The sequence below is a fragment of the Carcharodon carcharias genome, chromosome 17 (genome assembly GCF_017639515.1).
Source record: "Carcharodon carcharias isolate sCarCar2 chromosome 17, sCarCar2.pri, whole genome shotgun sequence".
NCBI classification, from domain to species: Eukaryota; Metazoa; Chordata; class Chondrichthyes; order Lamniformes; family Lamnidae; genus Carcharodon; species Carcharodon carcharias.
Genome location: NC_054483.1, coordinates 56,716,160 through 56,742,739, shown reverse-complemented (window position 1 = coordinate 56,742,739; position 26,580 = coordinate 56,716,160). Strand labels below are relative to the sequence as shown.

The 26,580-nt window shown below is 44.5% G+C and overlaps 1 protein-coding gene across 1 annotated transcript in view; it reads right to left on the bottom strand.

Annotated features, from left to right (window-relative positions):
• Positions 1-26,580, bottom strand: part of pcdh15b (protocadherin-related 15b) — a 1,048,074-nt gene that overhangs the window by 159,226 nt on the left and 862,268 nt on the right. The window contains exon 26 of the mRNA XM_041210329.1: positions 1,503-1,612. Coding sequence (XP_041066263.1) covers positions 1,503-1,612 — 110 coding nt within the window. The remainder of the gene's footprint in view (positions 1-1,502; positions 1,613-26,580) is intronic.

Sequence of the window (26,580 nt, the reverse complement as noted above, 5' to 3'; positions counted from 1 at the left end):
AGTGGCAAGTAACATTCATGCCACACAAGTGTCAGGCAGAACATAAACATCACCCCTTGATGTTCAATGGCATTACCATCACTGAATGTCCCACTATCAACATCCTGAGGGGCTACCATTGACCAGAAACTAAACTGGACTAGCCATATAAATACTGTGGCTACAAGACCAGGTCAGAGGCTAGGAATCGAATGACGATTAACGCACCTCCTGACTCTCCAAAGTCTGTCCACCATCTGCAAGGCACAAGTCAGGAGTGTGATGGAATACTCCCCACTTGCCTGGATGAGTGCAGCTCCCACAACACTCAAGAAGCTTGACACCGTCCAGGACAAAGCAGCTTGCTTGATTGGCACCACATCCACAAACATTTGGCCCCTCCATCACCGATGCATAGTAGCAGCTGTGTATACCATCTACACACTGGAATTCACCAAGGCTCCTTCAACAGCAACTTCCAAATCCAAGACCACTATCATCTAGAAGGACAAGGGCAGCAGATAGATGGGAACACCACCACCTGGAAGTTCCCCTTCCAAGACACTCACCATCCTGACTTGGAAATATATCATCGTTCTTTCACTGTCACTGGGTCAAAATCCTGGAACTCTCTTCCTAACAGCACTGTGGATGTACCTACACCACATGGGCTGCAGCAGTTCAAGAAAGCAGCTCAGCACCACCTTCTCAAGTGCAAGAAGGGTCAGGCAATAAATGCTGACCCAGCCAGTCAAACTCAAATCCCGTGAATGAATAAAAGAAATCATAAAGCAGCATTGCTGGAGGCTCATCACTGCTGAGCAGGATCTCAACCTGCTCCTGTGATCCCTTCACGGGGATTTAGTGAAAATAAATACAGGTAGATCCCTGTTTCGTTGGAAGGAATTAATGTTCTGAGCTCCATTGACAAGATATACAACGCAGCACTGCTGCTCTGGATCTGTGAGATCCCTGGGGCTGCAGACCCTTATGGAGAGAATCCCCGACTCTATCCGGCTGGTGAAACCTTTGTGTCTGGAGAATAGGGAGGACCCGGGGGGGAGGCAGATCGTCAAGAGCTGCAATGAACTTGGATCCTGCATGCGCAAAACCCTCGCTTATTCCATCCTCTGGGATCAGCCCGGGAATGGCCTTTTCATTCCCATGCTTACTCTGTTCAGGGAGCGGCAGCCAGATCTCCAGAGAGGAAAATGTCCGGTTTTTGGACAATTCCTGTTCTTGGAGAGCTGCATTTTGGATAATGTACCTGTACATAAGAAATGTGTTAAAATATATATTTTTGGTAAAAATAGTCCTTTGATAATGTAGTTTACCATCTTTCAACTTTTAGGTTTGATGCTCATTTTGTATACACATAATTATTTATATATACATTTTTTTTATTAAGTTAACTATTACATGGCTCGTCATGAGGCGCAATCTCACAAAGACAGACAAGATTGAAAAACTGATCTTCAAAATCACATTGTATACAAAATTATTCATCTCAAAAATGTTCTTACCATCATCATTTCCTGCTATAATTGAATACACTATAGTTTGATTGATAGCAGCTGCAGTTACAGTGACAACTACAGTTCCTATTGGAGCATTTTCACTTACAGGTGAAGGCCTGAAAGACAAGAAAAATGTTCTAATTTGAGCAAGGTAGCAACAAATCAATGAAAATCATACAAAAAAATTACAGTTAAAGTCTATCATTTATTATTAAATATTAGAAATGCTCAGCAATATATTAGGTGATTGTGTTCAGTTTGGCCTTTTATTGGAACTGGTTGATAGATTGCACATTCATTGATCTTTAAGTTAAAATTAGTTTGAACTAAAAGGAGAATTTCACATCAAAGCAGTGGATAAGGTGAAACCTTACTCATCTTTCTAGGCAGTGCTACTAGGCAGCTTGTCTTTGTCAATGGAGGAGATATATTCGAAATTTGGGTTTCTTTACTCTTTTAAGACCAGTTTTCACTGTGGTTGAATAAAATGGTGGAGCGGGTCAAGGATCAACACTTGTTATACACCTTACCCGATTTGGGAAAATCGGGTTGGGTGAATAATGGGAAGCAAATATGCTACCGCCTCTTGTCAACCACCAACAGGAGTTAAAATTTACGGTATAACTTTTTCTCATTTGGTTGCTTGCTGAACCAAAGAGGGACAGTTGTAACTGAAACTCAATAAAGCATTTTCTTCTCCTGGTAATTGGAGTAAAACTTGGACAACTGCATTAATAGGTATTTCTGCCTACGTTTAATTTTAATTTGATTCTTGAAAGAATTGACCGACACGATAAAGTTGTCTCCAGTCCATAATGCTAATGATCTTCACAGGAGACATTGAGCTGTGTGTTGGAAATGATGAGAACATGACCGAGTATCTGTAGAACTAGAGAAAAGCACTGGAAGGCGGGGTATGAAAGTCAGTAGACCAAAGACCTAATGTATGGACTGTCAGTTTGAGTTTAGGGAAGAGAATCAGGAAGAGCCTAGGTAGAGCCTAGGGAAGTGAAGGTGTTAACATTATAGGTGGAGACTGGGATAGAAAAGACAGGGAAACTACTTCTTTCCTCTCAGCAACTGTCCATAAGCAGTAGGTGCTTTGAATTATTTGTAAAGAGGCATGTTTTCCCAAACCTTCAGTTTGTGGGGTCCAATTTACTAATAACGCACAGCAAATTCAGGTTATGATTAAGTCAGAAGGTTAATTTATATAGCATTCATGGGGTGGAATGTTTGCAACATCCCACTCCACTACACACACACATACACACACACACATGCAGTAAAGGGGGATAGAGAAAAGAAAGTTTTACAGCTATGGATAGTAACTGTACAACAGTCACAGGAATGAATATTAGCTCATGTGATTTCCAGAGTCTGAGAAGTCAAAGTCCAGAGGGTGTTTCCTTCATGGCAGAGTTCAGTCCTGATGAGGTTATGGTTGGAGACAACAATATGTAAATCCTTAAAAATGGATGATATTGCAGCATGATGTGCTTAGACTGCTTGGCAGTGTTGATCAGAGACTTTTAAAATCACATAGGCTTCGAGGAGTTGAGAGATGGTAACTGGCTGATTGCTCAGCCGGGTTGCTGGAGTCCTTTCCAGTTGATGTTAAAACAGAAGTCTGAGGATTTCTCAGTTCTCAAAGGATTATAGAGATTTCAAAATGGTCACTCATTCTCTCCAATGATTTCAAAAGGGATAAAAACAAAAAACTGCAGATGCTGGAAATCCAAAACAAAAACAGAATTACCTGGAAAAACTCAGCAGGTCTGGCAGCATCGGCGGAGAAGAAAAGAGTTGACGTTTCGAGTCCTCATGACCCTTCAACAGAACCCATAACCTAAATTAAACAACGGATTAGCTCTGACTGATGGAACGGAAGAAGTGCAGTGGAGTGCAGTGCAGTGCAGTGGAGTGTTATGTGATAGAAAAATATCATGGAAACTGAGAAGGACAATCTGCAGGATAATTATGAGACCCAGCCTTGTTATTTGGTGGAGAAACTTGGTTCTGTTGAAGGGTCATGAGGACTCGAAACGTCAACTCTTTTCTTCTCCAACGATGCTGCCAGACCTGCTGAGTTTTTCCAGGTAATTCTGATTTCAAAAGGGATGTTTATCCAGCGTCTGGAACTGGCTTTGATTTTGTGACTGATAATGCCCCAGCCATGAACTTTTGGAAGAATTACCATCCATATAAAGGTTCATGTGTTGGGAAGCCATTGTCTAGGCAGACCCTCTGACTCCACTGGAAGAGTAAGCTTATCAAGATGCAAATAATGTTCATTGTCCCCTCAATGATCCCCTTTTGAAATGGACCTGGACAGTTCCAGGTGTGAGATGAGTCTCTTAACAGCTTTGTAGGCATAACGAGATTCAATCTGTGAGCCCCCTGATTTTGTGATTATAATGTCCTTACAATAGGGTGTGAGATTCCTTGATGATGAGAGGATTATTTTGTCCTTATAACTTTGATGGTCACATGACTTGTAGCATCCATATTTTTTGTTAAGCAGAAAGTCCATTTTAAAAATAGCAAAAAGAATAAAGTTTTGATTTCTTTTCATAGATTGACACACTAGTAGTTTCAAGTATCTGGGGCCAGTAGTTGAAGAAGATGTAAGTATGGGATGGAAATTAAACAACGGATTAGCTCTGATTGATGGAATGGAAGAAGTGCAGTGGAGTGTTATGTGATAGAAAAATATCATGGAAAATGAGAAGAACAATCTACAGGATAATTATGAGACCCAGCCTTGTTATTTGGTGGAGAAACTTGGATAACATTAAGAAGAGAGGAACAACGACTGCATACAAATGAGATGCAGATGCTGAGATGAGTACGTTGAGTGATTAGAAAAGACAAAATCAGGAATCAGCATATCAGGGGGTCAGTGAAGATTGTGGGAGCATCGAAGAAAGTAGCCGGGAAGAGATTGAAATTGTATGGTCATCTGTTGTGGAGACAGAGGAAATGTAGTGAGGCAAGTGATATAGATAGGACTGACTGGAAGAAGAAGAAGAGGAAAGTCTAGGGAAAGATATGGCGGCAAGACATTTAAGCACAGTGGGATTGGAAGAAAAATGGGTGACTGACAGGAGGAGATGGGAAGAGTGATCAAGCGAGAGAGAGAGATTGTCAGTACCTGTTTTCTGGGCCCTCCCAGTGCCCTTAGAACTCAAAACGATGTCAGCAGTGTTCATCAACACTGGCAAAATGTGCCGGACACATATCCCTGCGGATGGGTGCCATATTGGTGCAAGCATTAGTAAGTACACAGTGACTATCCATCAGAAGTATTCAGAGCAGGAAGATCATGATATTAATCAGCCCCACTGATGCCAGCAATGACATTTTGGAGTTTAACAATCCAGCCAATGCCCTTTTTTAACCTCACAAAGCTGAAGATACCAATGTTGTTTAAAGGGAACATTCACTTTTTATAGGCTAGCTGCAAGTTGATTTCTTTCGGTTGTTGCTACAATTCTACGAGTGTTTGGTGCTTTTGATAGTTGCTTCAAGTTGCAAAGGTCTACAGGTGGTGTAACAAGTAATAAAGAGTTTTTGCTGACTTCAAGGTTTCTGCACAAACCAACTGCTCCCACATGGGTCGATGAGTAGGCGTTCCCCTCAGAATACAGCAAGACTTGGAGAATGAACAAAGGCCACATACAGCAGGGAAAGCTACTGGAAGATGGAGAAAAAGGAGAAGGGCTCTCAGCAGGAGGTTATATCCACCAAGATGTTCAGAGAACAATTCTCACGAGTGAACTTCAATGAAGAAGAATATGTGAGATGTCTGCGCTTAAGTAACAATGGCCTCAGTGAAATCAATCACCTGTTACAGCTGCAATCTCAGGACATCCAAGAACTGCATTTACCAGTGGCTGTGAAGGTGACCTTGGCAAATAACTTTTGTGTGTCAGGCTCCTTCTAGATTGGAGCTCGAACTATTTTCAGCATCTCGCAATTTGCTATCCACTGTTGTATATGGAAAGTCACTGAGTCTCCCTAGTCAAAGCTAACTACATTTTATTCTTTCTCTCCAGAGACAAACAGGTGTAATGAGGATATAGCTTTGCTTTGATAACAGGTTTCTCCATGGTACACGGTGTCATTGATTGCATGCACATTGCTATGCGAGCACTGTGTGCCAGTTTCCAGTTGGTGTGTGACCATAGGCAGCAAATTATGCAAGTTAATTATGGTATCAGCAGCAGTCATAAAGTCTTCATTCTACTGCAGTCCACTGTGCCAGTTTTCATTTGAACTACAAGGAAAAACAAAGCATGGCAACTGGGTTACAAGGGCTATCCACTGATGGCATGGTTGATGACTCCAGTATGCAACACATGCATAGCATGCATATAATGAAAGCTTTGATGCCACATGAAAAGTGATAGTGCAGACCATTGGTGTGCTAAAACAATGGCTCTGTTACTTGAACTGTGCTGCAGAAGCCCTGTAGCACTTGAGAGTAATGTTCTCTTTAAGCTGCCCAATTGTGCCTGAAAACCCCCACAAAGACCATCAACAATTTTCGTCCTTTTAAATTACTGCTCCTGCAAGGCTGTGCAAAAAATCTAACGTAGCTGCATTGCTCGGCAGAGCAGGCGACAATATTTGCGGTGGTCTGCTGCATGCTGTACAACCTTGCCATCATGAGGTGAGGGGAGTCATTGCCAGAGCTGTACTTTGATCAGCTGATGAACAGGATGAGGAGAAAGAGTACAATGAGGAGGAAGAGACAATTCCTCGACAGCTCCTTCTGCCTGGAATGTCCTTAAAAAGTTCCATGCAAGTGTCATTCTAATAACCACAACCCCAATTCCCCATTCACCAAAAGTCTTAGACTTTACTTACACTGTCACTGGCCAATACCTTTTTCCGTGGCCACAATGCAAAATTAAATGTCACCATATAATAAGCATTTCAAACAAAATGTATAAATCTTATGTTGCAAGATTGCATACAACTAATCACCTTTATGCATTCTTTAGCTGCCTGTTTTCCATGTGCCTTTGCCTGTCCGATGGCTTCTATGCAGTGCAACCTGTCTGGTGGAAGGCTGCTGACTTTCAGTGAAGGAGACCACAGATGGCCATTGAGGATGACCTTCAGCAACTCTGGGCCTAGAAAGCCCAGATATACAACACCATTTTGGCATAGCTGCAACAGCCTGGGCTGACTGGTTGACAAGCAACAGCAAGGGCACAGGTGGAGTGGCAGTGGTAGGAAGACAATTGCTGGCTTCCTGAGAGGGGCAGTAAGTTCATGCTCCACTGAGGCACTGATAATCCCCCTGGGGTGGCGCCACAACAATTCAAGTAATCTGTTGGTGGACAGATTGCTGCACTGATGCAACACCCTGCAAATCCCTTTGAATACCGATATCTGCAACTCTGATGGCAGCAGTCTGAGCCCACATGGCAGCAAGATAACCTTGCATGACAGCAGTCTGAGCTTCCACTGCAGCATTCAAATGTTGGGTGGCTGCTGCCTATCCCGCAAAGGAAGCTGCCATTTCAGCCATCAGATGTTGCATTATGGTTTGGTCCATGGAGTTGACCACCATTTCCATGCTGGAAAAAATGGGCTCCAGACTCTGTGCAAAGTCCTGTGTCAAGTTAGTGCCTTCATGCTGCTTGAGATAGATAGCAGGCTTTCTGTCAAGCTTCTCCGTACACCAAGAATTTCATTGTGCACACCCATTACCATTCTCCTGTAGACTGCCCCATCAAATTCCTTACTGAGTCCTCTCCAGCAGAATACTTGTGCAACCCTGCACTCTTGATGAGCTGGCACATGCAATATCCTTGCCCACTCATATCAGTATCTCAATTACCACCACTAATCTATCCTCTGGGATATACATGCCACTCTTGTCCTGCAAGAGAGAGGGAAGTGTGTTAATGAGTACAGTGCAATCTGTTTAGCTGATGTGAATGCCATCATTAAATAGCTGGCAGTGCATCAAACTGTGAGATGTGGGTGTGAGGCTTAGAGCAGTGCTAAATGTTTGAGTATCAGGTGAACTATATGAATGTTAGGTATTGGTCCTGATTAATACAGAAAGTTGGTATGTGAGTGATGCTGGAATGGTGATTTGGGTAATGGCACAAGTTTATGCAGTTGATCAGATATCCGTAGACTTTTGAAGGTATGTGCACTGACCTTAACCACTGGTATGAGGTCACTGAACTGCTTAGAGCACTGTATCCAGGTCCTAGCATTGCTCTCTATGGTTAAATGCTCCCTTTGCCTTTTGACCATGTGTCTGGAGAGAATCCTTCCCCACTGTGGATACAGGACATCCCTCCGCCTTTCCATCTCTTCCACCAAGATCTCCTGTGCAGCATCCGAAAACCTTGCAGCCTACTCTCTCAACTGCTGTGCATTATTTCCCAGGTCAGATTCTCTTCAACCGCAAACTTCCAGCACCTCTAGCCACAATGCCCTCTCTTTTTGGAGGTGCAGGTAAGTTTTAAGCAGTGCAGACCACCTTTAACTGGTGCTAGCCACACACAGTATTGCCTCCCTGCTGATGTGTTCAGCCACTGAACTGCTAAGCTAGTGCTGACTGGATGCAGAGATCATTCAAATTAGCAGGCAGCACAAAGTTGTCACTCTAATTCCAAGTTCCTCCCTTTCCTTCCTCCTTCCAATCTTCTTTTACAAATACTTATCCAATTCCCTTTGCAACAATGTGATAGTCTCGGCCTCAAAACCACTTCCAGTGAAAGATCCAATTCAATTTGGGCTCACCTCAAGCCTAAAGCAAACTCTGCACTGGGAATATACACCACAAGCCGGCACTTCCACCAAAATTGCACCTTGGGCCTCATTAGCATTTTGCTGGTGAGCGACAGACACAAATCGAGCTTCCAGAAACAGCTTGGCGGTTTTGCAAGTTGGGCCACTGCCTCCCCAGCAGTGATCCTCAGGTAGATCCTGCGCGGAGTAAGGGACAAGTGCGAGGCAGGGAAAGCAATCGGGAAGGAAGGATGGTAACTGGGAAGCATGGAGAGAGTGTGGCACCAGTGGGATGGGTCTGGTAACCATCTTTGGGACTGTTGTGGAGAGGAGAGGAGCACTCCCACTCTTTCCAACTCCACATTCAGCTAATTTTATTTAAAAATGTATCTTTTTTGTGGCAACCTCCAGCAAATAATTTAAGATGTATGTGTTCGACTGAATGTGTGCATGGCTATCTTGAGAGCAAAAGGTCTGAAGCTAGCTGTGTTCAAGGCAGTCCAGTTTCTGGAAGGGGTCTAAACCAGGTGTTAGGACTTCTATTTGCATAAAACTGTTTCAGGCATGGCCCTGAATGTCTATGTTGAAGCCTTTGCTAATAAGGTGGTCAGTTTACTTCAAGCTTATAGTGTTGCTCATGCACCATTCATCATAATGGACTCTTCGCTGTCCATTTTATGCCTTAAAAAAGGCACAGCATCAACAAATTTCTAGTCTGTATGGTTTAAGCATCCTCTCCTGTGAACAAAGACTACCTTCCCCTTTTAGTCAAGTAATGCCCCTGGGTCTACACCCAAATTTTTTAAACAGTTTGATAATGAGTGGAGAGAACCTTTCACAAATTTACCTTTTCAACAAATTTAATATTGAAAAATCATCTATTATAAGCTCCTTGACCTTCTCGATTCCACTGAGGAGTATTTAAATTTTCAGCATTTCTTTAATCCCTGCATTACCTATTTCCTGGTATATTTCTAGTAAATCTGCACTGTTCCTTTTCTGAGGCTTAAATATTCCATCTTTGACATTGTGCCTTGAACTACATGCAATACTGTAACTGCTGTCTACCAAGCTCAACAGCGCATTTGTGATTCAATGTAAAAAGCAAAGAACCCAATTGCCTTTATTATTGTCATTTTCTAAGAAAAACAAATTTTTTAGCTGATAAATTCTGTCAGGAGAAGATTGCTTCCTTTCGGATCCCTGTTTTTGGCTGCTATAGCTGTCAGATCAATAGGATAGAGGTTGCTGGTGGGGACATTTTTTCAAACAGGGTAAAGTCTGTGAATCTGCAATTCATTTTGTAGCATTCTGGTAGAACCAAGTAGACTTTCAATGTAGACTAAATATACATGTGTTTGGAGTGACTCGACCTCCTAATTATTTTGAGGGCAGATCTTCTTCTTCATTGTGCGTGGAGAGTGCTCAGTTCCCAGATATATTGACAAAGAAATGGGGTCATAGGATCATTCCATCAGGTCTCTGCTCCCAGAGAGCTGCCCAAGCCTCCCTAGACTGCTTTGAAATGAGGTAACTGGGCCTGCAAACTGGTGTATTCACAAGCCCTGCATAAGCTTGACACATGTTGGAGTATTCCAAGTTTCCCACCTGTTCATCCACTCACGCGGGGGCACCTAATGTTGAGGCTTCTGTTGAGACCTTTTGTGGAATGTAAGTTCCATGGGTTCCCATGGTATAGCCTGAAGGAAACAAAACAAGGAAGGGACTATGATTTCACCCCACCTTTTCCCCTTCCCCCAGCCTATCCCACTACCAGTAGGTGATCTCCAGGCCTCAATACCAGTGCCTGGCTGCAAGGCTATAGTTACAGTCTTAGTTCCACTCCCACCAAAGTGCAAACCTCTGCCAAAAAGCAGATAAGTTTTGATATTGTGTTTGGGGAATGCTAATGAGCCCAATAGAATTTTAGTGATTTAGCAGTAAATACCCCATCAATCATGAGCAGAAAGTAAATAATTAAATATGCCAATTCAGATTTTACCAGTGCCTCAAAAACCATTACTGCCTGATTTAAATCTGCACAAGGGCCAATGTCAATATGAAATTGTAAGTCCAGATTGCTTCTCCACTCATATATTACTGATAATTCAGAATGGTTGTAAGATGCAGTGATTGAGAAAATCTTGCAACAATATTCATCAACGTTAAACCAAATAAAGAGAACTTGTAGATGTTTATATGCAAATATTCACCCTCTCTTTTGCTGAAACACAACTATTTCTCATGTCCTGTTCCGTCTACTCCAAAATCAGCAGCTACTATCTCTACTAGCTCCCCAGAAGATGGAATTGTCTTTCTCACCAGGCGACTCCTTTCCATCTTTCTCAAAATCCTGTCCTATGATGTTGTGTTTGTCTCTTCCCAACCCTCCCTGCTTTCTGTTTGGATTGAAATGCAATCATGTACGAAAGGTCCTACCTGGCTTGCAATAGTCAGGTGACCTCTGCCATGATGCACTGACTGGAAGCAGCCATGTTACATTAATTCCTAATAGAGTACAATAAGCACTGTACTCATTGAGCTCATAACATTTTCTCCCATTAGGTACATAATAGTGTCCACAGCCACCCTGAGATGTCCTTCAGTAAGTAGTCAGCACTATAGAAATGTAAGTTGTTGTTGAACCAGTGTGGTACTGCAAGGATCAGTGCTTGGGTCCCAGCTGTTCACAATCTACATTAATGATCTGGATGTGGGGACTAAATATAATAGAGGAGGCCGTGGCATAGTGGTATTGTCACTGGACTAGTAATCCAGGCGTAATGCTCTGGGGATATGGGTTCCAATCCCACTACGGCAGATGGTGAAATTTGAATTCAATAAATTAAAAGCCTAATAATGACCTTGAATTGAATTGTCATTAAAAATTCATTAATGCCCTTCAGAGAACAAAATCTGCTGTCCTTACCTGGTCTGGCCTACATGTGACTCTAGACCCACAGCAATATGGTTGACTCTGAAATGGCCTAGCAAGCCACTCATTTGCATCAAACCACTAAAAAAGTCTAAAAGGAAAGAGACTGAACAGACCAACCAGCATTGACCTAGGCACCAGAAACAACAGCAAACTTAGCTCTGTTGACTCTGCAAAGTCCTCCTTATTAACATCTGGGAGCTAGTCTCACAAACCGGTCAAGCAACAGCCTGACATCACAGTGGCAGCAGTGTGTACCATCTACAAGATGCATTGCAGGAATTCACCAATACAGCACCTTCCAAACTCACAACCACTACCATCTAGAAGGATAAGGGGAGCAGACACATGGGAACACCACCACTTGGAAGTTCCCCTCCAAGCCATTCACCATCCTGACTTGAAAATATATCGTCGTTCCTTCACTGTTGCTGGGTCAAAATCCTGGAATTCTTTCCCTAACAGCACTGTGAGTGTACCCACAGCACATGGATTGCAGTGGTTTAAGAATGCAGCTCACCACCACCTTCTCAAGGGAAATTACGGATGGGAAATACATGCTGGCCTAGCTAGCCACTCCCATATCCCATGAAGGAGTAAAACAAAATTTTGCAGATGACACAAAACTAGGTGGGAGTGTGAGTTGTGAAGAGGATGCAAAGAGGCTTCAAGGGAATTTGGACAGGCTTAGTAAGTGGGCAAGAACATGGCAAATAGAATATAATGTGGATAAGTGTGAGGCTAGCACTTTTGGCAGGAGGAACAGAGGTGCAGAGTATTTCTTAAATGGTGAGTGTTGATGTCCAAAGGGACCTGGGTGTTCTTGTTAATAATTCACTAAAAGCTAACTTGCAGGTGAAGCAAGCAATTAGGAAGACAAATGGTATGTTGGCCTTTAGCTCAAGAGGATTTCAGTACAGGAGTAAAGTTGGTATCGAATCTTAGTTAGGTGGCACCTGGATTATTGTGTACAGTTTTGGTCTCCTTACCTAAGGAAGGATACACTTGCCATAGAAGGAGTGCAGCAGATGTTCACCAGATTAATTCCTGGAATGGCAGGACTGTACTATGAGAGTGATTGAGGAGACTGGGCCTATATTCTCCAGAGTTTAGAAGAATGAGAGGTGATCTCATGGAAACTTACAAAATTCTTAAAGGGCTAGACATGGTAGATGCAAAAAGAATGTTTCTCCTGGCTGGGGGTTCTAGAGCCAGGGGCGCAGTCTCAGAATAAGGTGTAAGCAATTAAGGGATGAGATGAATAGGAATTTCTTTACTCAGTGGGTAGTGGAGCTTGGAATTCTCTACCCAAAGCATTGTGGAAGCTCAGTCATTGAGTATGTTCAAGACAGAGATCAATAGATTTCTAGATACTGATGACATCAAGGGATATGGGGATAGCATGAGAAACTAGCGTTGAGGTAGATAATCAGCCATGATCAAGCTGAATGGTGGAGCAGGCTCAAGGGGTTGAATGGCCTACTCCTGCTACTATGTTCCTATGAACACACCTCAGCAGAACTGCAGACACTGTAAAGAATTTCTATATGTTTTATAAATGTCAATACGTGAAATCGGCGCAAGATCTCAAAAATGAAAATACAATTTAACGTTCAATTTTAGCATTCAAATAAATATTGAATTCTGTATCAGCAGCAACAACTTGCATTCATATTGCACCTTTAACATAGTCAAATGTCCCAAGGCATGCTGGACTGCATTGTTCAGTATTAGTGAAAGGCTGTAGCAATTACCATAAAGGAAATAAGTTGTTTAAAACTGGTGCAATGGCAAACCTGGAGGGCTCAAATTTAGTCATGGTGCAAGAAATGTTTCAGTACTCTCATTGATAGGAAATTGAATTGTGTCATAAATATTATGAACTCCATTGTGCATGTTTGGAAAATAGCATCTTTGAATGGTGACAGCACATAAGGAGGCTATTCTGCTCATCACTCCATGCCGGAAAATCTGTTATACATTTCAAAATCAAGATAAAAAGCCTTCAGTATTAGATACCAACAAGGCTAGAAAGGCTAAAAGACAATTGAAGTCAAGAAGTAGTGATTAGGTGACACCAAACTTTGGTCTTAAAGCCTGCAGATTACAGAACAAAAGGAAAAAGTGATGGCAATCAGCAGTTCCACAGTTTTGAGGTTATGGGAAAGAATGTGTTACTGTAGAAGATGAGGTGAATCTTGATTTCAACCGAGCAGAGATCTAGGAAAGAGAATCTAATAGTTGCAGCTTAGGAAGTAAAGGAGAGGAACATTCAGAGGAACAAAGCTCATAGTAGTATTGGTACATTAGGGAGAAAGGAGAAAACTGTAATGGAGAGAGTGTGAGAGATAGGTTGATAGCATAAGATCAAAGGATTGCCTCTGATATAATAAGCCTTTTCATGTAGCCCTGCAATTTAAGAGTGTGAGGGAGGTGTTTGAAGAGCCTTCTGAGATATGGGAACCATAGTCAGATCTTGGAAATCTTTAGGCTTTAGAAATAATGAGAAATTGTTGAACGATAAAGAAATGTTTGGCATAAAAGAAGTGAAATTTCTTGCAGGCATCTTTAGTAGTGGAGAAGTAGAAGTTCCATCAGAAGAGATAATGAGGCCAAGAATCTTGAGAGAAAAGGAAGAATGAGTACAGCCAAGAGGCATAGAGAAACTTGGCATGGGATTTTCTGGAACATTTCAGCGGAAGAAAGGAATTGTGTCAGTTTTATTCAGATGAAGTCTGTCTGCATGCAACTGTTCCACTGGTATTATGCTCAAACATCACTATATGCAAATCTTCTCAAACCTCTTCATTGGTTCCAAGTTATTTTTGCTTATATCCCACCCACCCCCTCATGTAAAATACCAGAGAATGCAGTTTCTTGCATTTATAACAGTTCCAAATAGGTATAAAGTTACACCTGAAATTTTAGGAATAGCAGGATCCAGTCAGTATTTATAGAGAAGAGTCATAAGGACTCGAAACGTTAACTCTGTCTTTCTCTCCACAGATGCTGTCAGACCTGCTGAGTTTTTCCAGCAATTTTTGTTTTTGTTTCGGTATTTCTGATATTTTATAGTGATACTTTACAGCAACATTTTTATTTTTCATTACTGTATTTTCTATATCTTTGAATATTTTTCCAATTCTTTTGCAGTGCAATCCAGGAAAATCAAGGCCTTTGACTCTGAATAACTTAAAGGACAAGATTTCCATTACCCATCATAGTCTGTGGATGAAAGCAAGAGGCACTGCACAGTGGGAGATTGAGATCAGAGAGACACAGTTGAATATAAAATGAAATCATTAGCAAAAGTCTTGTTAGGGTTCGATTTAAATGAAATTAGTTCCTAGTGGCTGGTGGGGACACAGAGGGACATTATACTGAGTCAGTCAACATCAAGCTCTCCTCTGCTTCCACAAGTAATATTGGATTAACAAGCAATGGTAGTTCTGCATTTATTCTCATCCTTAGAGGACCACAGGCAAAGGATCACTGACAGTATTTGTGCAGAGCCTTATGACTGAGGTGCAACTGTAGCACATTTTGTGTTTTTAGCATAACCATGGTGGATAAGCCTTCAGCCTCAATTTTCCTTGTTGAATAGTGCAAGACTTATGGAGGACTAAAAACTAAACACATCTTGTATTTTTGAAGCCATATCTTTTTTGTGAGTTGATTGTGGTAAGAATAGAGTTACCATATTTCTAATACCTGGTTAAATTCAGAAACAAAGGTTGGTTGTTTGCTGCAGGCTGCCAAGCATGGTCAAAATATTCCATTACTGGGGAAATTTTAACCTATCCAACCTGTCAAGAAACTGATGGAATCAGCAGGTCAATTTTACACCCCACCTAGTTAATAGAGCCGGTATTTCACTTGATCTCGTCTGTTTCCTGATTGGCACATTAAGTTAAAATTGATTCCCATGGTAATCCAGCACTGGAATATTCTAGCACCCAGTGAGATGGGTAAAAATTATTCCCTGTTTTGGAGTAAAATTTGTCATTGTTGTGTCCATTTTCCTTGAGGAAAACAGGGGCAAAAAGACCCACCTTGCAGCATTATGCCCTCTGCCTAAGAAGATCTGAAAAATATTTAACGGAATAATAGCACTGGACAATTATCAAGCAACGGAGTAACCACCTAAAACAAATGTTAGGCCCATTGTATAAGATCATGAGTGGTCTGCTTTAAGACCCTTTATGGAAATTGGGCTGGCCTGCAGATGTTACAGATGTGAATGTGGCCTAGCAAGCAGTTGCCAGCAAGCAGTTATCAAATGGTGAGATCAAATTTTTCAAATACACATGTAGACAGGAGGAACAATAGTGCTCATCCCAGCCCCACATCACGCTTGACAGTTACTGCCACCCGCAAACGGCCATGTCCCACTTTCATTCCCCATTCCTCTCAAAGCAGTTGCTGATGTTGAGGTAAGCACCCCAAAATTAGATTTCCAAAATGGGTCAGCGGCCTGTGGAGGCATGACCAGTACTGGGAACTCTCCAAACTTACTGAAATTAGAATCTTGTTCCAATTTCAGGCTGGCCTCGAGCCTCTCTCTTAGGGCTTGAGTTGTTAGTGCAGCACAGATTCTGTCTGGAATTTTCAGCTCTGGTCCCGGAAGATCTCGCCAGCAGGTACATCGGAAAATTCCACCATCTGAGTGTGAAAACCAGCCAATATAATTTCCACCTCAAGGGTATTATTAAGTGGGACTGAGCTCTCTGGAAATGTGCAGTTTCTACCAGCTTTTACAATGCCTCAATTTTAGCTTAAGTGTGTTGTGTGTGGAAAAGCTGTTTTGAGGCTGGAAAACCTGGAAGCAGTGTTCCCTAAACATCATGTTGGATTATACCACCACTCTGTGGATGATTTAGGAGGTGGAGGGGTCAGTGGGGAGGGTGGGGGAGGAGGGGGCTGCAAAATGGCGAGGGAAGGCTGTGAGTGGAGTGCCTTCCATTCTTCCGCTGCCATGCCATTTTACCAGTGACAGGGAAGGTGCAGGTTGGCCCTCCCACCTAGAGGCCAATTGGGCCACTTAAGTGGCCAATTAAGTGTTTCTTCCCACTGCCACAAGTGATTCTGGAGGAAGAAGTGTGTATGGCAGGGGCTTTTGGAGCCTCATGCAATCACTCTCCCACGATACAAGCACTCTCCACACACAGATCCTTCATCCATCACACTCATCTCAATGTTTTGAGTATTTTCAGTGCTGCTTGCTGAGGTTCTCTATCAGCTGTCCATCTGAGCTGACCTGCATCTCCACCCACCTACTGATCACACTCCTATGCAGCACCTGTTCCAGCATAACAGGAGGCTCCTTTGACTTTCAATTTTGCAAGATCGTACTGGTGAAGTATGTCTTTAGCTCCCACGTCCTTCCTCCTACCCCAGTCACCCATGTCCTTTCCCCCATCACTGTTGACCACCCTGCCATCACCCTCCACCTCCCCACCATCACCTACCAGCCAGAACTCTTTCTTTTTCTAGGATATCAAGGTGAACATTCCTGAGACTCCCACTCCCAGCAACATTCATTGAGCTCCCTGACCTCGTCCTTTCTACCCCCAGGTCCTATGTTGCCTCCGAGTCCCCACCAACCACCCTTGCTGTCCCTTCTACTGGTACTGTTGCAGCCTCATCCTCCCACCCTCCAACTCAACCTGCCCTCTCTCATTCTCACTATTTCTTCCTACCATTCCCACCCTCATTTTGCTGCCCAAGAGGCAGTCATCAGTTCCACACACCCCTCCCTTGCATGTTCACTGAGACATCCCGCTCCTTAATCCTGCCACCATACTTACTTCTTCCTCCAGCCTTACTCCTTCCTCCCCCTGGATTTCATCCCCCCGATTCCTTCCTCCCCCAGGACTCCATCCCCCCTGCAAACTCCTTCATCCCCCTGGACTCCTTCTTTACCCTGGACTCATGTTCCCCTGCAACTCCTTCCTCCCTTCGGACTCCTTCCCCAATGTGAACTCTTTCCTTCCCCTGGACTCCTTCCTTCCCTTGGACACCTGCCCTCCCCTCCGAACCCCTTCCTGCCCAGGACTCCTTAAACCCTGAAGAATCCTTCCTCCCCATGACTCCTTTCTTCCTTTGGACTCCTGCCCCCCTCCAAACTCCTTCCCCCCTCCGAACTCCTTCCTTTGCACCTTCCTCTCTCCTTACACCTATCTTCCAGTTGCCACATTCTCCACCATTACACCCTCTGCCCCCTGTACTCCCTTCAAAACTCCCACCCTCCACCCGCTGACACCATCATTCGCCCTTCCTAGCCTCACACCCCGAAACCATCATTCCCCTCCTCCCAACCTCACCCCCCGACACCATAGTTCCCCCACCTCCCAACCTCACACCTGCCCCCCGACACCATTGTTCTCCCCCTGCCAACCTCAGCTCAGCCCCCCACCACCCCCCCCCCCCCCCCCCCCCCCCCCCCCCCCCCACCCCCCCCCCACCCCCCCCCCCCCCCACCCCCCCACCCCCCACACCTCCCCCGGAACACCTTCCTTTCCCACTCACAACAGGACCTTCCTCTCCACCCCCTGAATGATCATCTGTAGCAGACCACGGCAAAGACACTGAGTTCCTGAATCAAACCCTCAATGGTGACCTTCCTCCTTCCCTGAGCCGCTTCGCGGTGGAGCCATGTCCATGAAAATCCACACAGCATATGATGCACGTGTTCCACCGGGGTCAGGTAGCTGTAGGCCTCTAGCATCTTCTACTCATTGGATGTCCATGATGTGAGCAAGGCCCTGGCAGTAAGTCCTGACTTCTGCACGTCACACTTGTCAAGCCATGTGCCGGCATGTTTTCCTGCTGATGTGGGTGGTAAATTTGATGTGGGGATGCTTCTGGCGAGCTGGGTTTATAATGATATGCAGATGTATTAAAATGATGTTCCCGACATCCGGTGACAGGAAAAGTGACCTGCCATTGATGGGCGGAGCAGATAATAGCAAACTGATTTAATGACAGCGTGAAATTGATTTTTGGCCTCCTGTCACATTGACAGCTCACACCCACCATGACGCCGGATGCCAGCAGGCACGGAAAATTCCGCCCAAGGTCTCTCGATGTATTCGGACCTTCCTGAATGAAGCTTCTCCATTTTGGTCAGCCACAAACCAGGGACTCTCATGAGTTGGCTGGGATGTTTGACCACTTTGGGATGCTTTGAAGATATTTCTGAAGCATTGTGCGTGTGTGGGAGGGGGTGGTGGTGTGGGAGGTTATCCTTTGCTGTGGAGGTAGAAAGCAGACAGATCACGAGATCATGGTGGAGGTGGTTGGTAGTGGATTTACTGGTAAGCCTGAACAGTCCAAGCTGTGATATAAAAGCACTCATCTCATGGATTCAAGCCTTCTTTCCTCCTTCCAGCTGTTGGTTTTCCTGAATTCTCAGAAACCCGGCTGACAAGTTAATAATAGAGTGACTGTGAAAATGAACGCCTGCAGCCTCACTATAATAATTAAATGAGCAAACCACGTCCAGTTTCAAATACTTTGAATTTTAACCTTGGGATTTAGGATTCAACCCAACCTGTCGGCATTTATCTGGTCCTTGTAGATTAGGTGTAATAACTAACCTAAGAAGGTGAAAGTTTGTAACTAAATGTGGCTTACAACACTTAATAGACAGGAGGTGGGTGGTCAACATTGTTCTCCACTTCCATGACGGATGTACTGATTTGATCTTTACAGCACTGAACATAACACACTGTTTATCTATCCATAATCCAATTCGGTCTGTCCCTGCTTGAAGCAATTCAATTGCAGTACTCGGTTATCTCTTGCCTTCATGTTTTATTTTGAAAAATTATTCATCAAATACAATCTGAGAACAGGCCTTTTCTGTGGAATCCTGTCCACAGTAAAGTTATAAATGTGATTGTGGACTGGGGACAATAATTTCACTTCTTACTAGCTCATAAAAGAAACAAAGGTCAATGCCAAGGTCTGCCATATATATTCATGATGCAGTTCTGTTCGGACAACATGTCACATACAGAGATGTCTATACAAATACTTTGGTCTATGCTGGAAACTCCAGCTTAGTTCTAAAGTGTAGGAAAAAGTGGTAAGAGGTATAGTGTACAGGTATCTTCTTACATAAAATGTAGAGATTTTCATTAATCAGAGGAATAAGGTCGCATATCAGTTATCTGCATGGCCATTCTCCATCAACTATGAGAATTTAAATTTGTTTTATAGAAGTTAGGAAATAGGAACAGGAGTAGGCCATTTGGCACCTCTAGCCTGCTCTGCCATTCAACTAGATCATGGCCGATCTTCTCCCTGAGTGCCATTTTCCCACACTTTTCCCATATCTCTTGATGTCTTTAATATCTAAAAATCTATATGTCTCAGTCTTGAACATACTCAATGACTGAACCTCCACAGTCCTCTGAGGTAGAAAATTCCAAAGATTCACCACCCTCTGAATGAAGAAATTCTTCCTCATCTCAGTCCTAAATGGCATAACCCTTATTCTGAGACTGTCTGCCCTGGTTCTATAGTCCCCAGCCAGGGGAAGCAGACTTCCTGCATCTACCCTATCGATCCCTGTAAAAATGTTGTATGTTTCAATGAGATCACCTCTCATTCTTTTGAACTCTAGAGAATACAGGCCCGGTCTCTTCAATCTCTCCTCATAGGACAATCATGCCATCCCATCTCATCATTGCTAGTAGAAGAATGGTTGCCATTCAGAGCCACCTCACACCAAACTCACCTTATGCTGCTTCTTTTACGTTTTTTCTTAGGATGTGGGTGACACTGGCAAAGCATTGTTTACTACCAACTCCCTGTAATGTGCAACTGGAGTGTAAGCTCAGGCCAGGTAAAAGTGGCATGTGGAGGAATTGAATAAGTACTTTGCGTCAGTCTTCATAGTGGAAGACACGAGTAACATCCCCAAAGTTCAAGAGAGTCGGGGGGCAGAGGTGAGTATGGTGGCCATTACCAAGGAGAAGGTGCTAGGAAAACTGAAAGGTCTGAAGGTGGATAAATCACCTGGACCAGATGGATTACACCCCAGAGTTCTGAAGGAGATAGCTGAAAAGATGGTGGAGGCGTTAGTGGTGATCTTTCAGGAATGACTGGAGATAGGGAGGGTCCCAGAGGACTAGAAAATCGCTAATGTAACTCCCCTGTTTAAGAAGGGAGTGAGGTAAAAGATGGGAAATTACAGGCCGATTAGCCTGACCTTGGTCGTTGGTAAGATTTTAGAGTCCATTATTAAGGATGAGATTTCAGAATACTTGGAAGTGCATGGTAAAATAGGGCAAAGTCAGCATGGTTTCATCAAGGGGAGGTCATGCCTGACAAATCTGGTAGAATTCTTTGAGGAGGTAACGAGTAGGTTAGACAAAGGAGAGCCAATGGATGTTATCTACTTGGACTTCCAGAAGGCCTTTGACAAGGTGCCGCACAGGAGGCTGCTCAGTAAGATAACAGCCCATGGTGTTAGAGGCAAGGTACTAGCATGGATTGAAGATTGGCTGTCTGGCAGGCGGCAGAGAGTGGGGATAAGGGTGTCCTTCTCAGGATGGTGGCCGGTGACTAGTGGAGTTCCGCAGGGGTCAGTGTTGGGACCACAACTTTTCACTTTATACATTAATGATCTAGATGAAGGAATTGAGGGCATCCTGGCTAAGTTTGCAGATGATACAAAGATAGGTGGAGGGACAGGTAATATTGAGGAGGCAGGGAGGCTGTAGAAGGATTTGGACAGGTTAGGCGAATGTGCAAATGGGGAGAGAATTCAGAAATCTGGAGTGCAAAGGGACTTGGGAGTCCTAGTCCAGGATTCTCTTAAGGTTAACTTGCAGGTTGAGTCGGTAGTTAAGAAGGCAAATGCAATGTTGGCATTTATTTTGAGAGGACTAGAATATAAAAGCAGGGATGTGCTGCTGAGGCTTTATAAGGCTCTGGTCAGACCACATTTAGAATATTGTGAGCAATTTTGGGCCCCGGATCTCAGGAAGGATGTGCTGGCCCTGGAGAAGGTCCAGAGGAAGTTCACGAGAACGATCCCAGGAATGAAAGGCTTAACATATGAGTAACGTTTCAGGACTCTGGGTCTATACTTGATGGAGTTTAGAAGGATGAGGAGGGATCTGATTGAAACTTACAGAATACTGAAAGGCCTGGACAGAGTGGACGTGAGGAAGATGTTTCCATTAGTAGGAGAGACTAGGCACAGCCTCAGAGTAAAGGGAAGACCTTTTAGAACAGAGATCAGGAGAAATTTATTTAGCCAGAGAGTGGTGAATCTATGGAATTCATTGCCACAGAAGGCTGTGGAGGCCAGGTCATGGAGTGTATTTAAGACCGAGATAGATAGGTTCTTGACTGGGAGGGGGATCGAAGGTTACGGGGAGAAGATGGGAGAATGGGGTTGAGGAACTTATCAGCCATGATTGAATGGCGGAGCAGACTCGATGGGCCGAATGGCCTAATTTCTGCTTCTATGTTTTATGGTCTTTTCTTCCTTCGTGGGCATCACTGAGCAATAGAGTTTTTTTTAACAATTTGGCAGCTTTTGCGGTCATTTTTTCTGGTGACAGCTCACAACTGACCAGAGGCCTTGAATTCAATTTCTGACTTTGCCATGGTGGGACAGTGAGGTTATTGTTTATCTGGGTATATCATACTAATACTGCACATGGATTTCAGAGCACCAGCAATGGAAGTGAATTGTCCATGCAGAAAATAAATGACAGCCAGCTAGTCAGAAACCAACCTGGCATTGGTAACACTTTGCCCTGGAGTCCCACAGCAATGCACAGCACAGGAACAGACCATTCAGCCCAATTGATCTATGCCAGCATTAATGTTCAAGAAAACATAGTGAGCCTTGGCTCAGGTGTTTCAACAGAACAATGGATTTATGAGCACTCAGCCAAGCCTCATTATACATTCTTGGCTGAGAGCCCAGACATCCATCAGAGTACTAAAATACCTGAGCCCCAGGGAAAACATTGCTTGATTGACAGCTCTAGCTCTCTGATCTCTGCTGTCAATTGTACAATATTTATTTAAACAAAATAAAGAGATTTTAAAGAGGTTTCAGGTATTGAAACTTTACAAGGTTTGGATAATTGATACTATTATTGCCCCTGGTAAAAGGTCATTTTTTTAACATAGTGAAAAGTTATGAACGAATTACTTTTTAAAAAACACATCCTATTGTCACTGCAGGGTTCATTGGTTCTATATAGTGTACATTGGTCAATGGGCATGGAAGTGCCATAGCTTGGTTTTTGGGGCACGAGGAGCCATGTGGGGGTGAGTGGAGGGGCATGGCTTGGCACTTGGAGCATGAGGGGCTGTGCGGGATTGATGGAAGGGCATAGCTTGGCATAGGGGACATAAGGGGCCAAGGCAGGGTGAGTGAAGGTGCATTAGCTTGGCTTGGGGGGCAAGAGGGGCTATCGGGGTTGTTTGGGGAGACATACCTCAGCATGGAGGCATGAGGAAGACCTTTTGACCTTACCTTTTAAAAGTTCCCTCATGCAGACTAGGTTCATGACACCTCTGAGGTGCCGTGAATCACGACCCATTGAAAACCTGGCCCGACTGCGTGGAAATTGTGGCGGATGAGTACATGCCTATCTCAACAATGGAGCTGGCCAGGAGGGAATGCTGGCTGTGGACTTTTGACCTGGACCAGCCTGCATCTTTAAAATGCTCTCCCATAAATCATAAGACCTGGGATTGGGTTGGGAATCCAGGAATCGGGTCCCAGCCGTCAATTTTAAAGGGCTTCCGAGTCATCCCAACTCAGTGAAAATCCAGCCCATGGTGAGAGAGTGGAGGTTGGGATCACAGAGGGATTAGAGGGATTGAAGCTAGAATGATTCATAAGTGGAAAGGGCTGGGTATATATTGATGGAGTAGGTGGACAGTGAGGGGCGATATAGAATGAGGGGGGTGGGTACAGAGCGAGGGGGTGGGTGTGGAGTGAGGGGGTGGGTATAGAGTGAGGTGGTGGGTATAGAGCGAGGGGGTGGGTAGAGAGTGAGAGGGGTGGGAAGAGAGTGAGGGGACACGGTAGAGAGAGAGGGTGGTTAGTTGGAGAGTGAGGGTAAAGTATATAGAGTGAAGGGTGGGTATAGAGTGAGGGGGTACAAGGCGAGGGAGGTATAGAGCGAGGTGGTGGGCATAGGTTGAGGAGGGAATAGAGTGAAGAGAAAGGATATAGAGGAAGGAGAGAGTATAGACTGAAATGGTGGGTATAGAATGAGGGGATGGATATAGAATGAGGGGACAGTTATAAAGCAATGGGGATTAAGAGTAAGGTGGATAGACAGTGAGGAGGTAGGTAGAGAGTGAGGAGGCGGGCAGAGAGTGAGGAGGTGGGTAGAGAGTGAGGAGGTGGTAAGAGAGTGAGAAGGTGGATAGAGAGTGAGGAGGTGGTAAGAGAGTGAGGAGGTGGGTAGAGAGTGAGGAGGTGGTAAGAGAGTGAGGAGGTGGGTAGAGAGTGAGGAGGTGGTAAGAGAGTGAGGAAGTGGGTAAAGAGTGAGGAGGTGGTAAGAGAGTGAGGAGGTGGGTAGAGAGTGAGGGGATAGGTAAAGAGTGAGGAGGTGGCTAGAGAGTGAGTGGGTGGGTAGAGAGTGAGGGGAGGGTAGAGACTGAGAGGAAGGTATAGAGTGAGTGGGGAGAGCTGGCCATACGGCTTGGGGCTGACATCATGTTATTCTTGGAGGGGCTGATGGTACCAGATTAGAGTGGTGAGAATTGGATTTTTTTTTGTGGGGGGGGGGACATTCCCTGTACATCAGTGAAACATGGAAACATAGAATATAGGAGGAGTCGGCCATTTGGCCCTTCAAATCTGCTCCACCATGCAACATAATCATGGCTGATCCTCTATCTCACCGCCGAACTCCCATGTGCTCCCCATACCTCTTGAGGCTTTTAGAGTCCAGAAATGTATTTCCTTCTTAATTATATTCAGTGACTTGGGCCCGGGGTTGGGCATGTTTGGTGGCATGAGTGGACAATATGGCGAGAAGGCCAAAAATCAGTTTCACGACGTGATGAAACCAGTTTGTGATCGTCCGCTCTGCCCACCAATGGCGGGCTGCATTCCCCGGCATTGGATGTCGGGAACCTCATTGTAAATACATCAGCATATCATTATAAGGCCAGCCCATCAGACTCATCACCCCCCATTGGATCATCCTCCCACGCCGGGGGGAAAACACGGCGACGTGTTTCACAACAGCATATATAACACATGCATTTGGCGGGCTACACTTCACTTGGGACTTCAAGGTTTGTTTGCCTAGCTTGCTTCAATCTGCTCTCGTAGTCAGTGCTAGGCTTCACAGACAGCACCACATCACTTTAAGGGGGGCTCACGGGTAGGTCGCTACCTACCTGATTGGCCATATGTGGATGGTTTCTCAATGGCTGCAGGGTTAGGTCTTGCTTGGGGAAGGGAGAGAAGTGGTCTCAGGCAACCGAAGAGGCTGCAGGACGAGAGCTGTACTGGGGAAGGAGGGCATCCCAGGATGTGTGTGAGGACAGATGTTGATCTGTGCAAGTGGCCTCAAAATGGTGAGGGCTGAGGAGGCAGTCTCCAGAGGAGATGAGGCCAGATGGACATGTGAGGGTATGTGTGTGAGAATGGGTGGTGATGTCCTTTGAGCTGGCAGTGAGTGAGATGCCAGTGAATGAGTGATGGGTTTGACTGTGTGCATTTAGAGTGATGAAATGGTTACCATACCCTGGCTGCACAGGTGAGATCATTCATTTTCTATCTCCATTGGATGGCCAACCTCTTCTGTGCAACACTGGCACTGATCACCACTGCCGTCATCTACCAAGCCGAAGTGGTAATGTAGCTGCCCCTCCTGCGGCCAGAGGGGGGGTAGAAAACATCACAGCGGGCCTCCACAGCATCCAAAGTGCACTTCAGGGCTGCAGTCTTCTTGCCTTTTGGGACCATGTTTTCTTTGCTGCAGTCCAGGGCTGGAAGCACTGAGTGCAGCCGTACTTTAAATACGGTGCCTGGCATGATGGACTGGCAAGGTGACGGCGTGGCAGGCAAATTGGAGCCCACCCACCATGGAAACAGTGTGTATCCTGGGAATGCATGATTAATACGGCGGGGTTGGAATGATACAGCATGAAACGCCACCATAGCAGCTGGCGGGTAAAACATAATTTTACCCACCTGCTACCGTACTTATGCAAATCTGGGACGATTCTGCCTCCACAGCTTTCTGTGGTAGAGAATTCCACAGGTTCACCACCCTCTGAGTGAAGAAGGCTTTCCTCATCTCAGTCCTAAATGGCCTACTCCTTATTCTGAGACTGTGACCCCTTGTTCTAGACACCCCAGCCAGAGGAAATAACATCCCAGCATCCAGTCTGTCCAGCCCTGTCAGAATTTTGTATGTTTCAATGAGATGTCCTCTCATTCTTCTAAAATCCAGTGAATACAGGCCTAGTGGGCCCAATCTCCCCTCATATGACAATCCTGCCACCCCAGGAATCAGCCTAGTGAACCTTCACTGCTCTCCCTCTATGGCAAGTATATCCTGCACACAAATACTCCAGGTATGGTCTCACGAATGCCCTGGACAGCTGCAGAAAGACATCCTAACTCCTGTACTCAAGTCCTCTCGCAATGAAGACCATTTGCCTCCTTAACTGCTTGCTGCATCTGCATGCTTGCTTTCAGTGACTGGTGTACAAGGACACCGAGGTCCCTTTGTGCATCAACATTTCCCAAGCTATCACAATTTAAATAATACTCTGCCACTCTGTTTTCCTATCAAAGTGGATAACTTCACACTTATCCTTGTTATACTGCATCTGCCATGTCTTTGCTCACTCACTCAACGTGTTTAAATCGCCTCGAAGCCTCTTAACACCCTCCTCATCGCTCACATTAAACTTGGAAACATTACATTTGGTTCCCTCATCCAAATAATGGATATATATTCTGAATAGCTGGGACCCAAGCACTGATCCTTGTGGTATCCCAATAGTCAGCACCTACCATTCCCAAAAAGACCCATTTATTCCCATTGTCTGATTCCTGTCTGCTAACCAATTCTCAATCCATGCCAATATATTACTCCCAATCTCATGTGCTTTAATTTTGCACACTAACCTCATATGTGGGAGTTTATCAAAAGCTTTCTGAAAATCCAAATACACCACATCCACTGGTTCTCCCTTATCTATTCTGTTAGTAGGTTTGTCAAACATGATTTCCCTTTCATAAATCCATTTTGATTTTGTCTAATCCCGTTGATATTTTCTAAGTGTTTTGATATCACGTCCTTTTAAAAAAGATTAGAATTTTCCCCACTACTGATGTTAGGCTAACCGGCCTATAATTCGCTATTTTCTCCC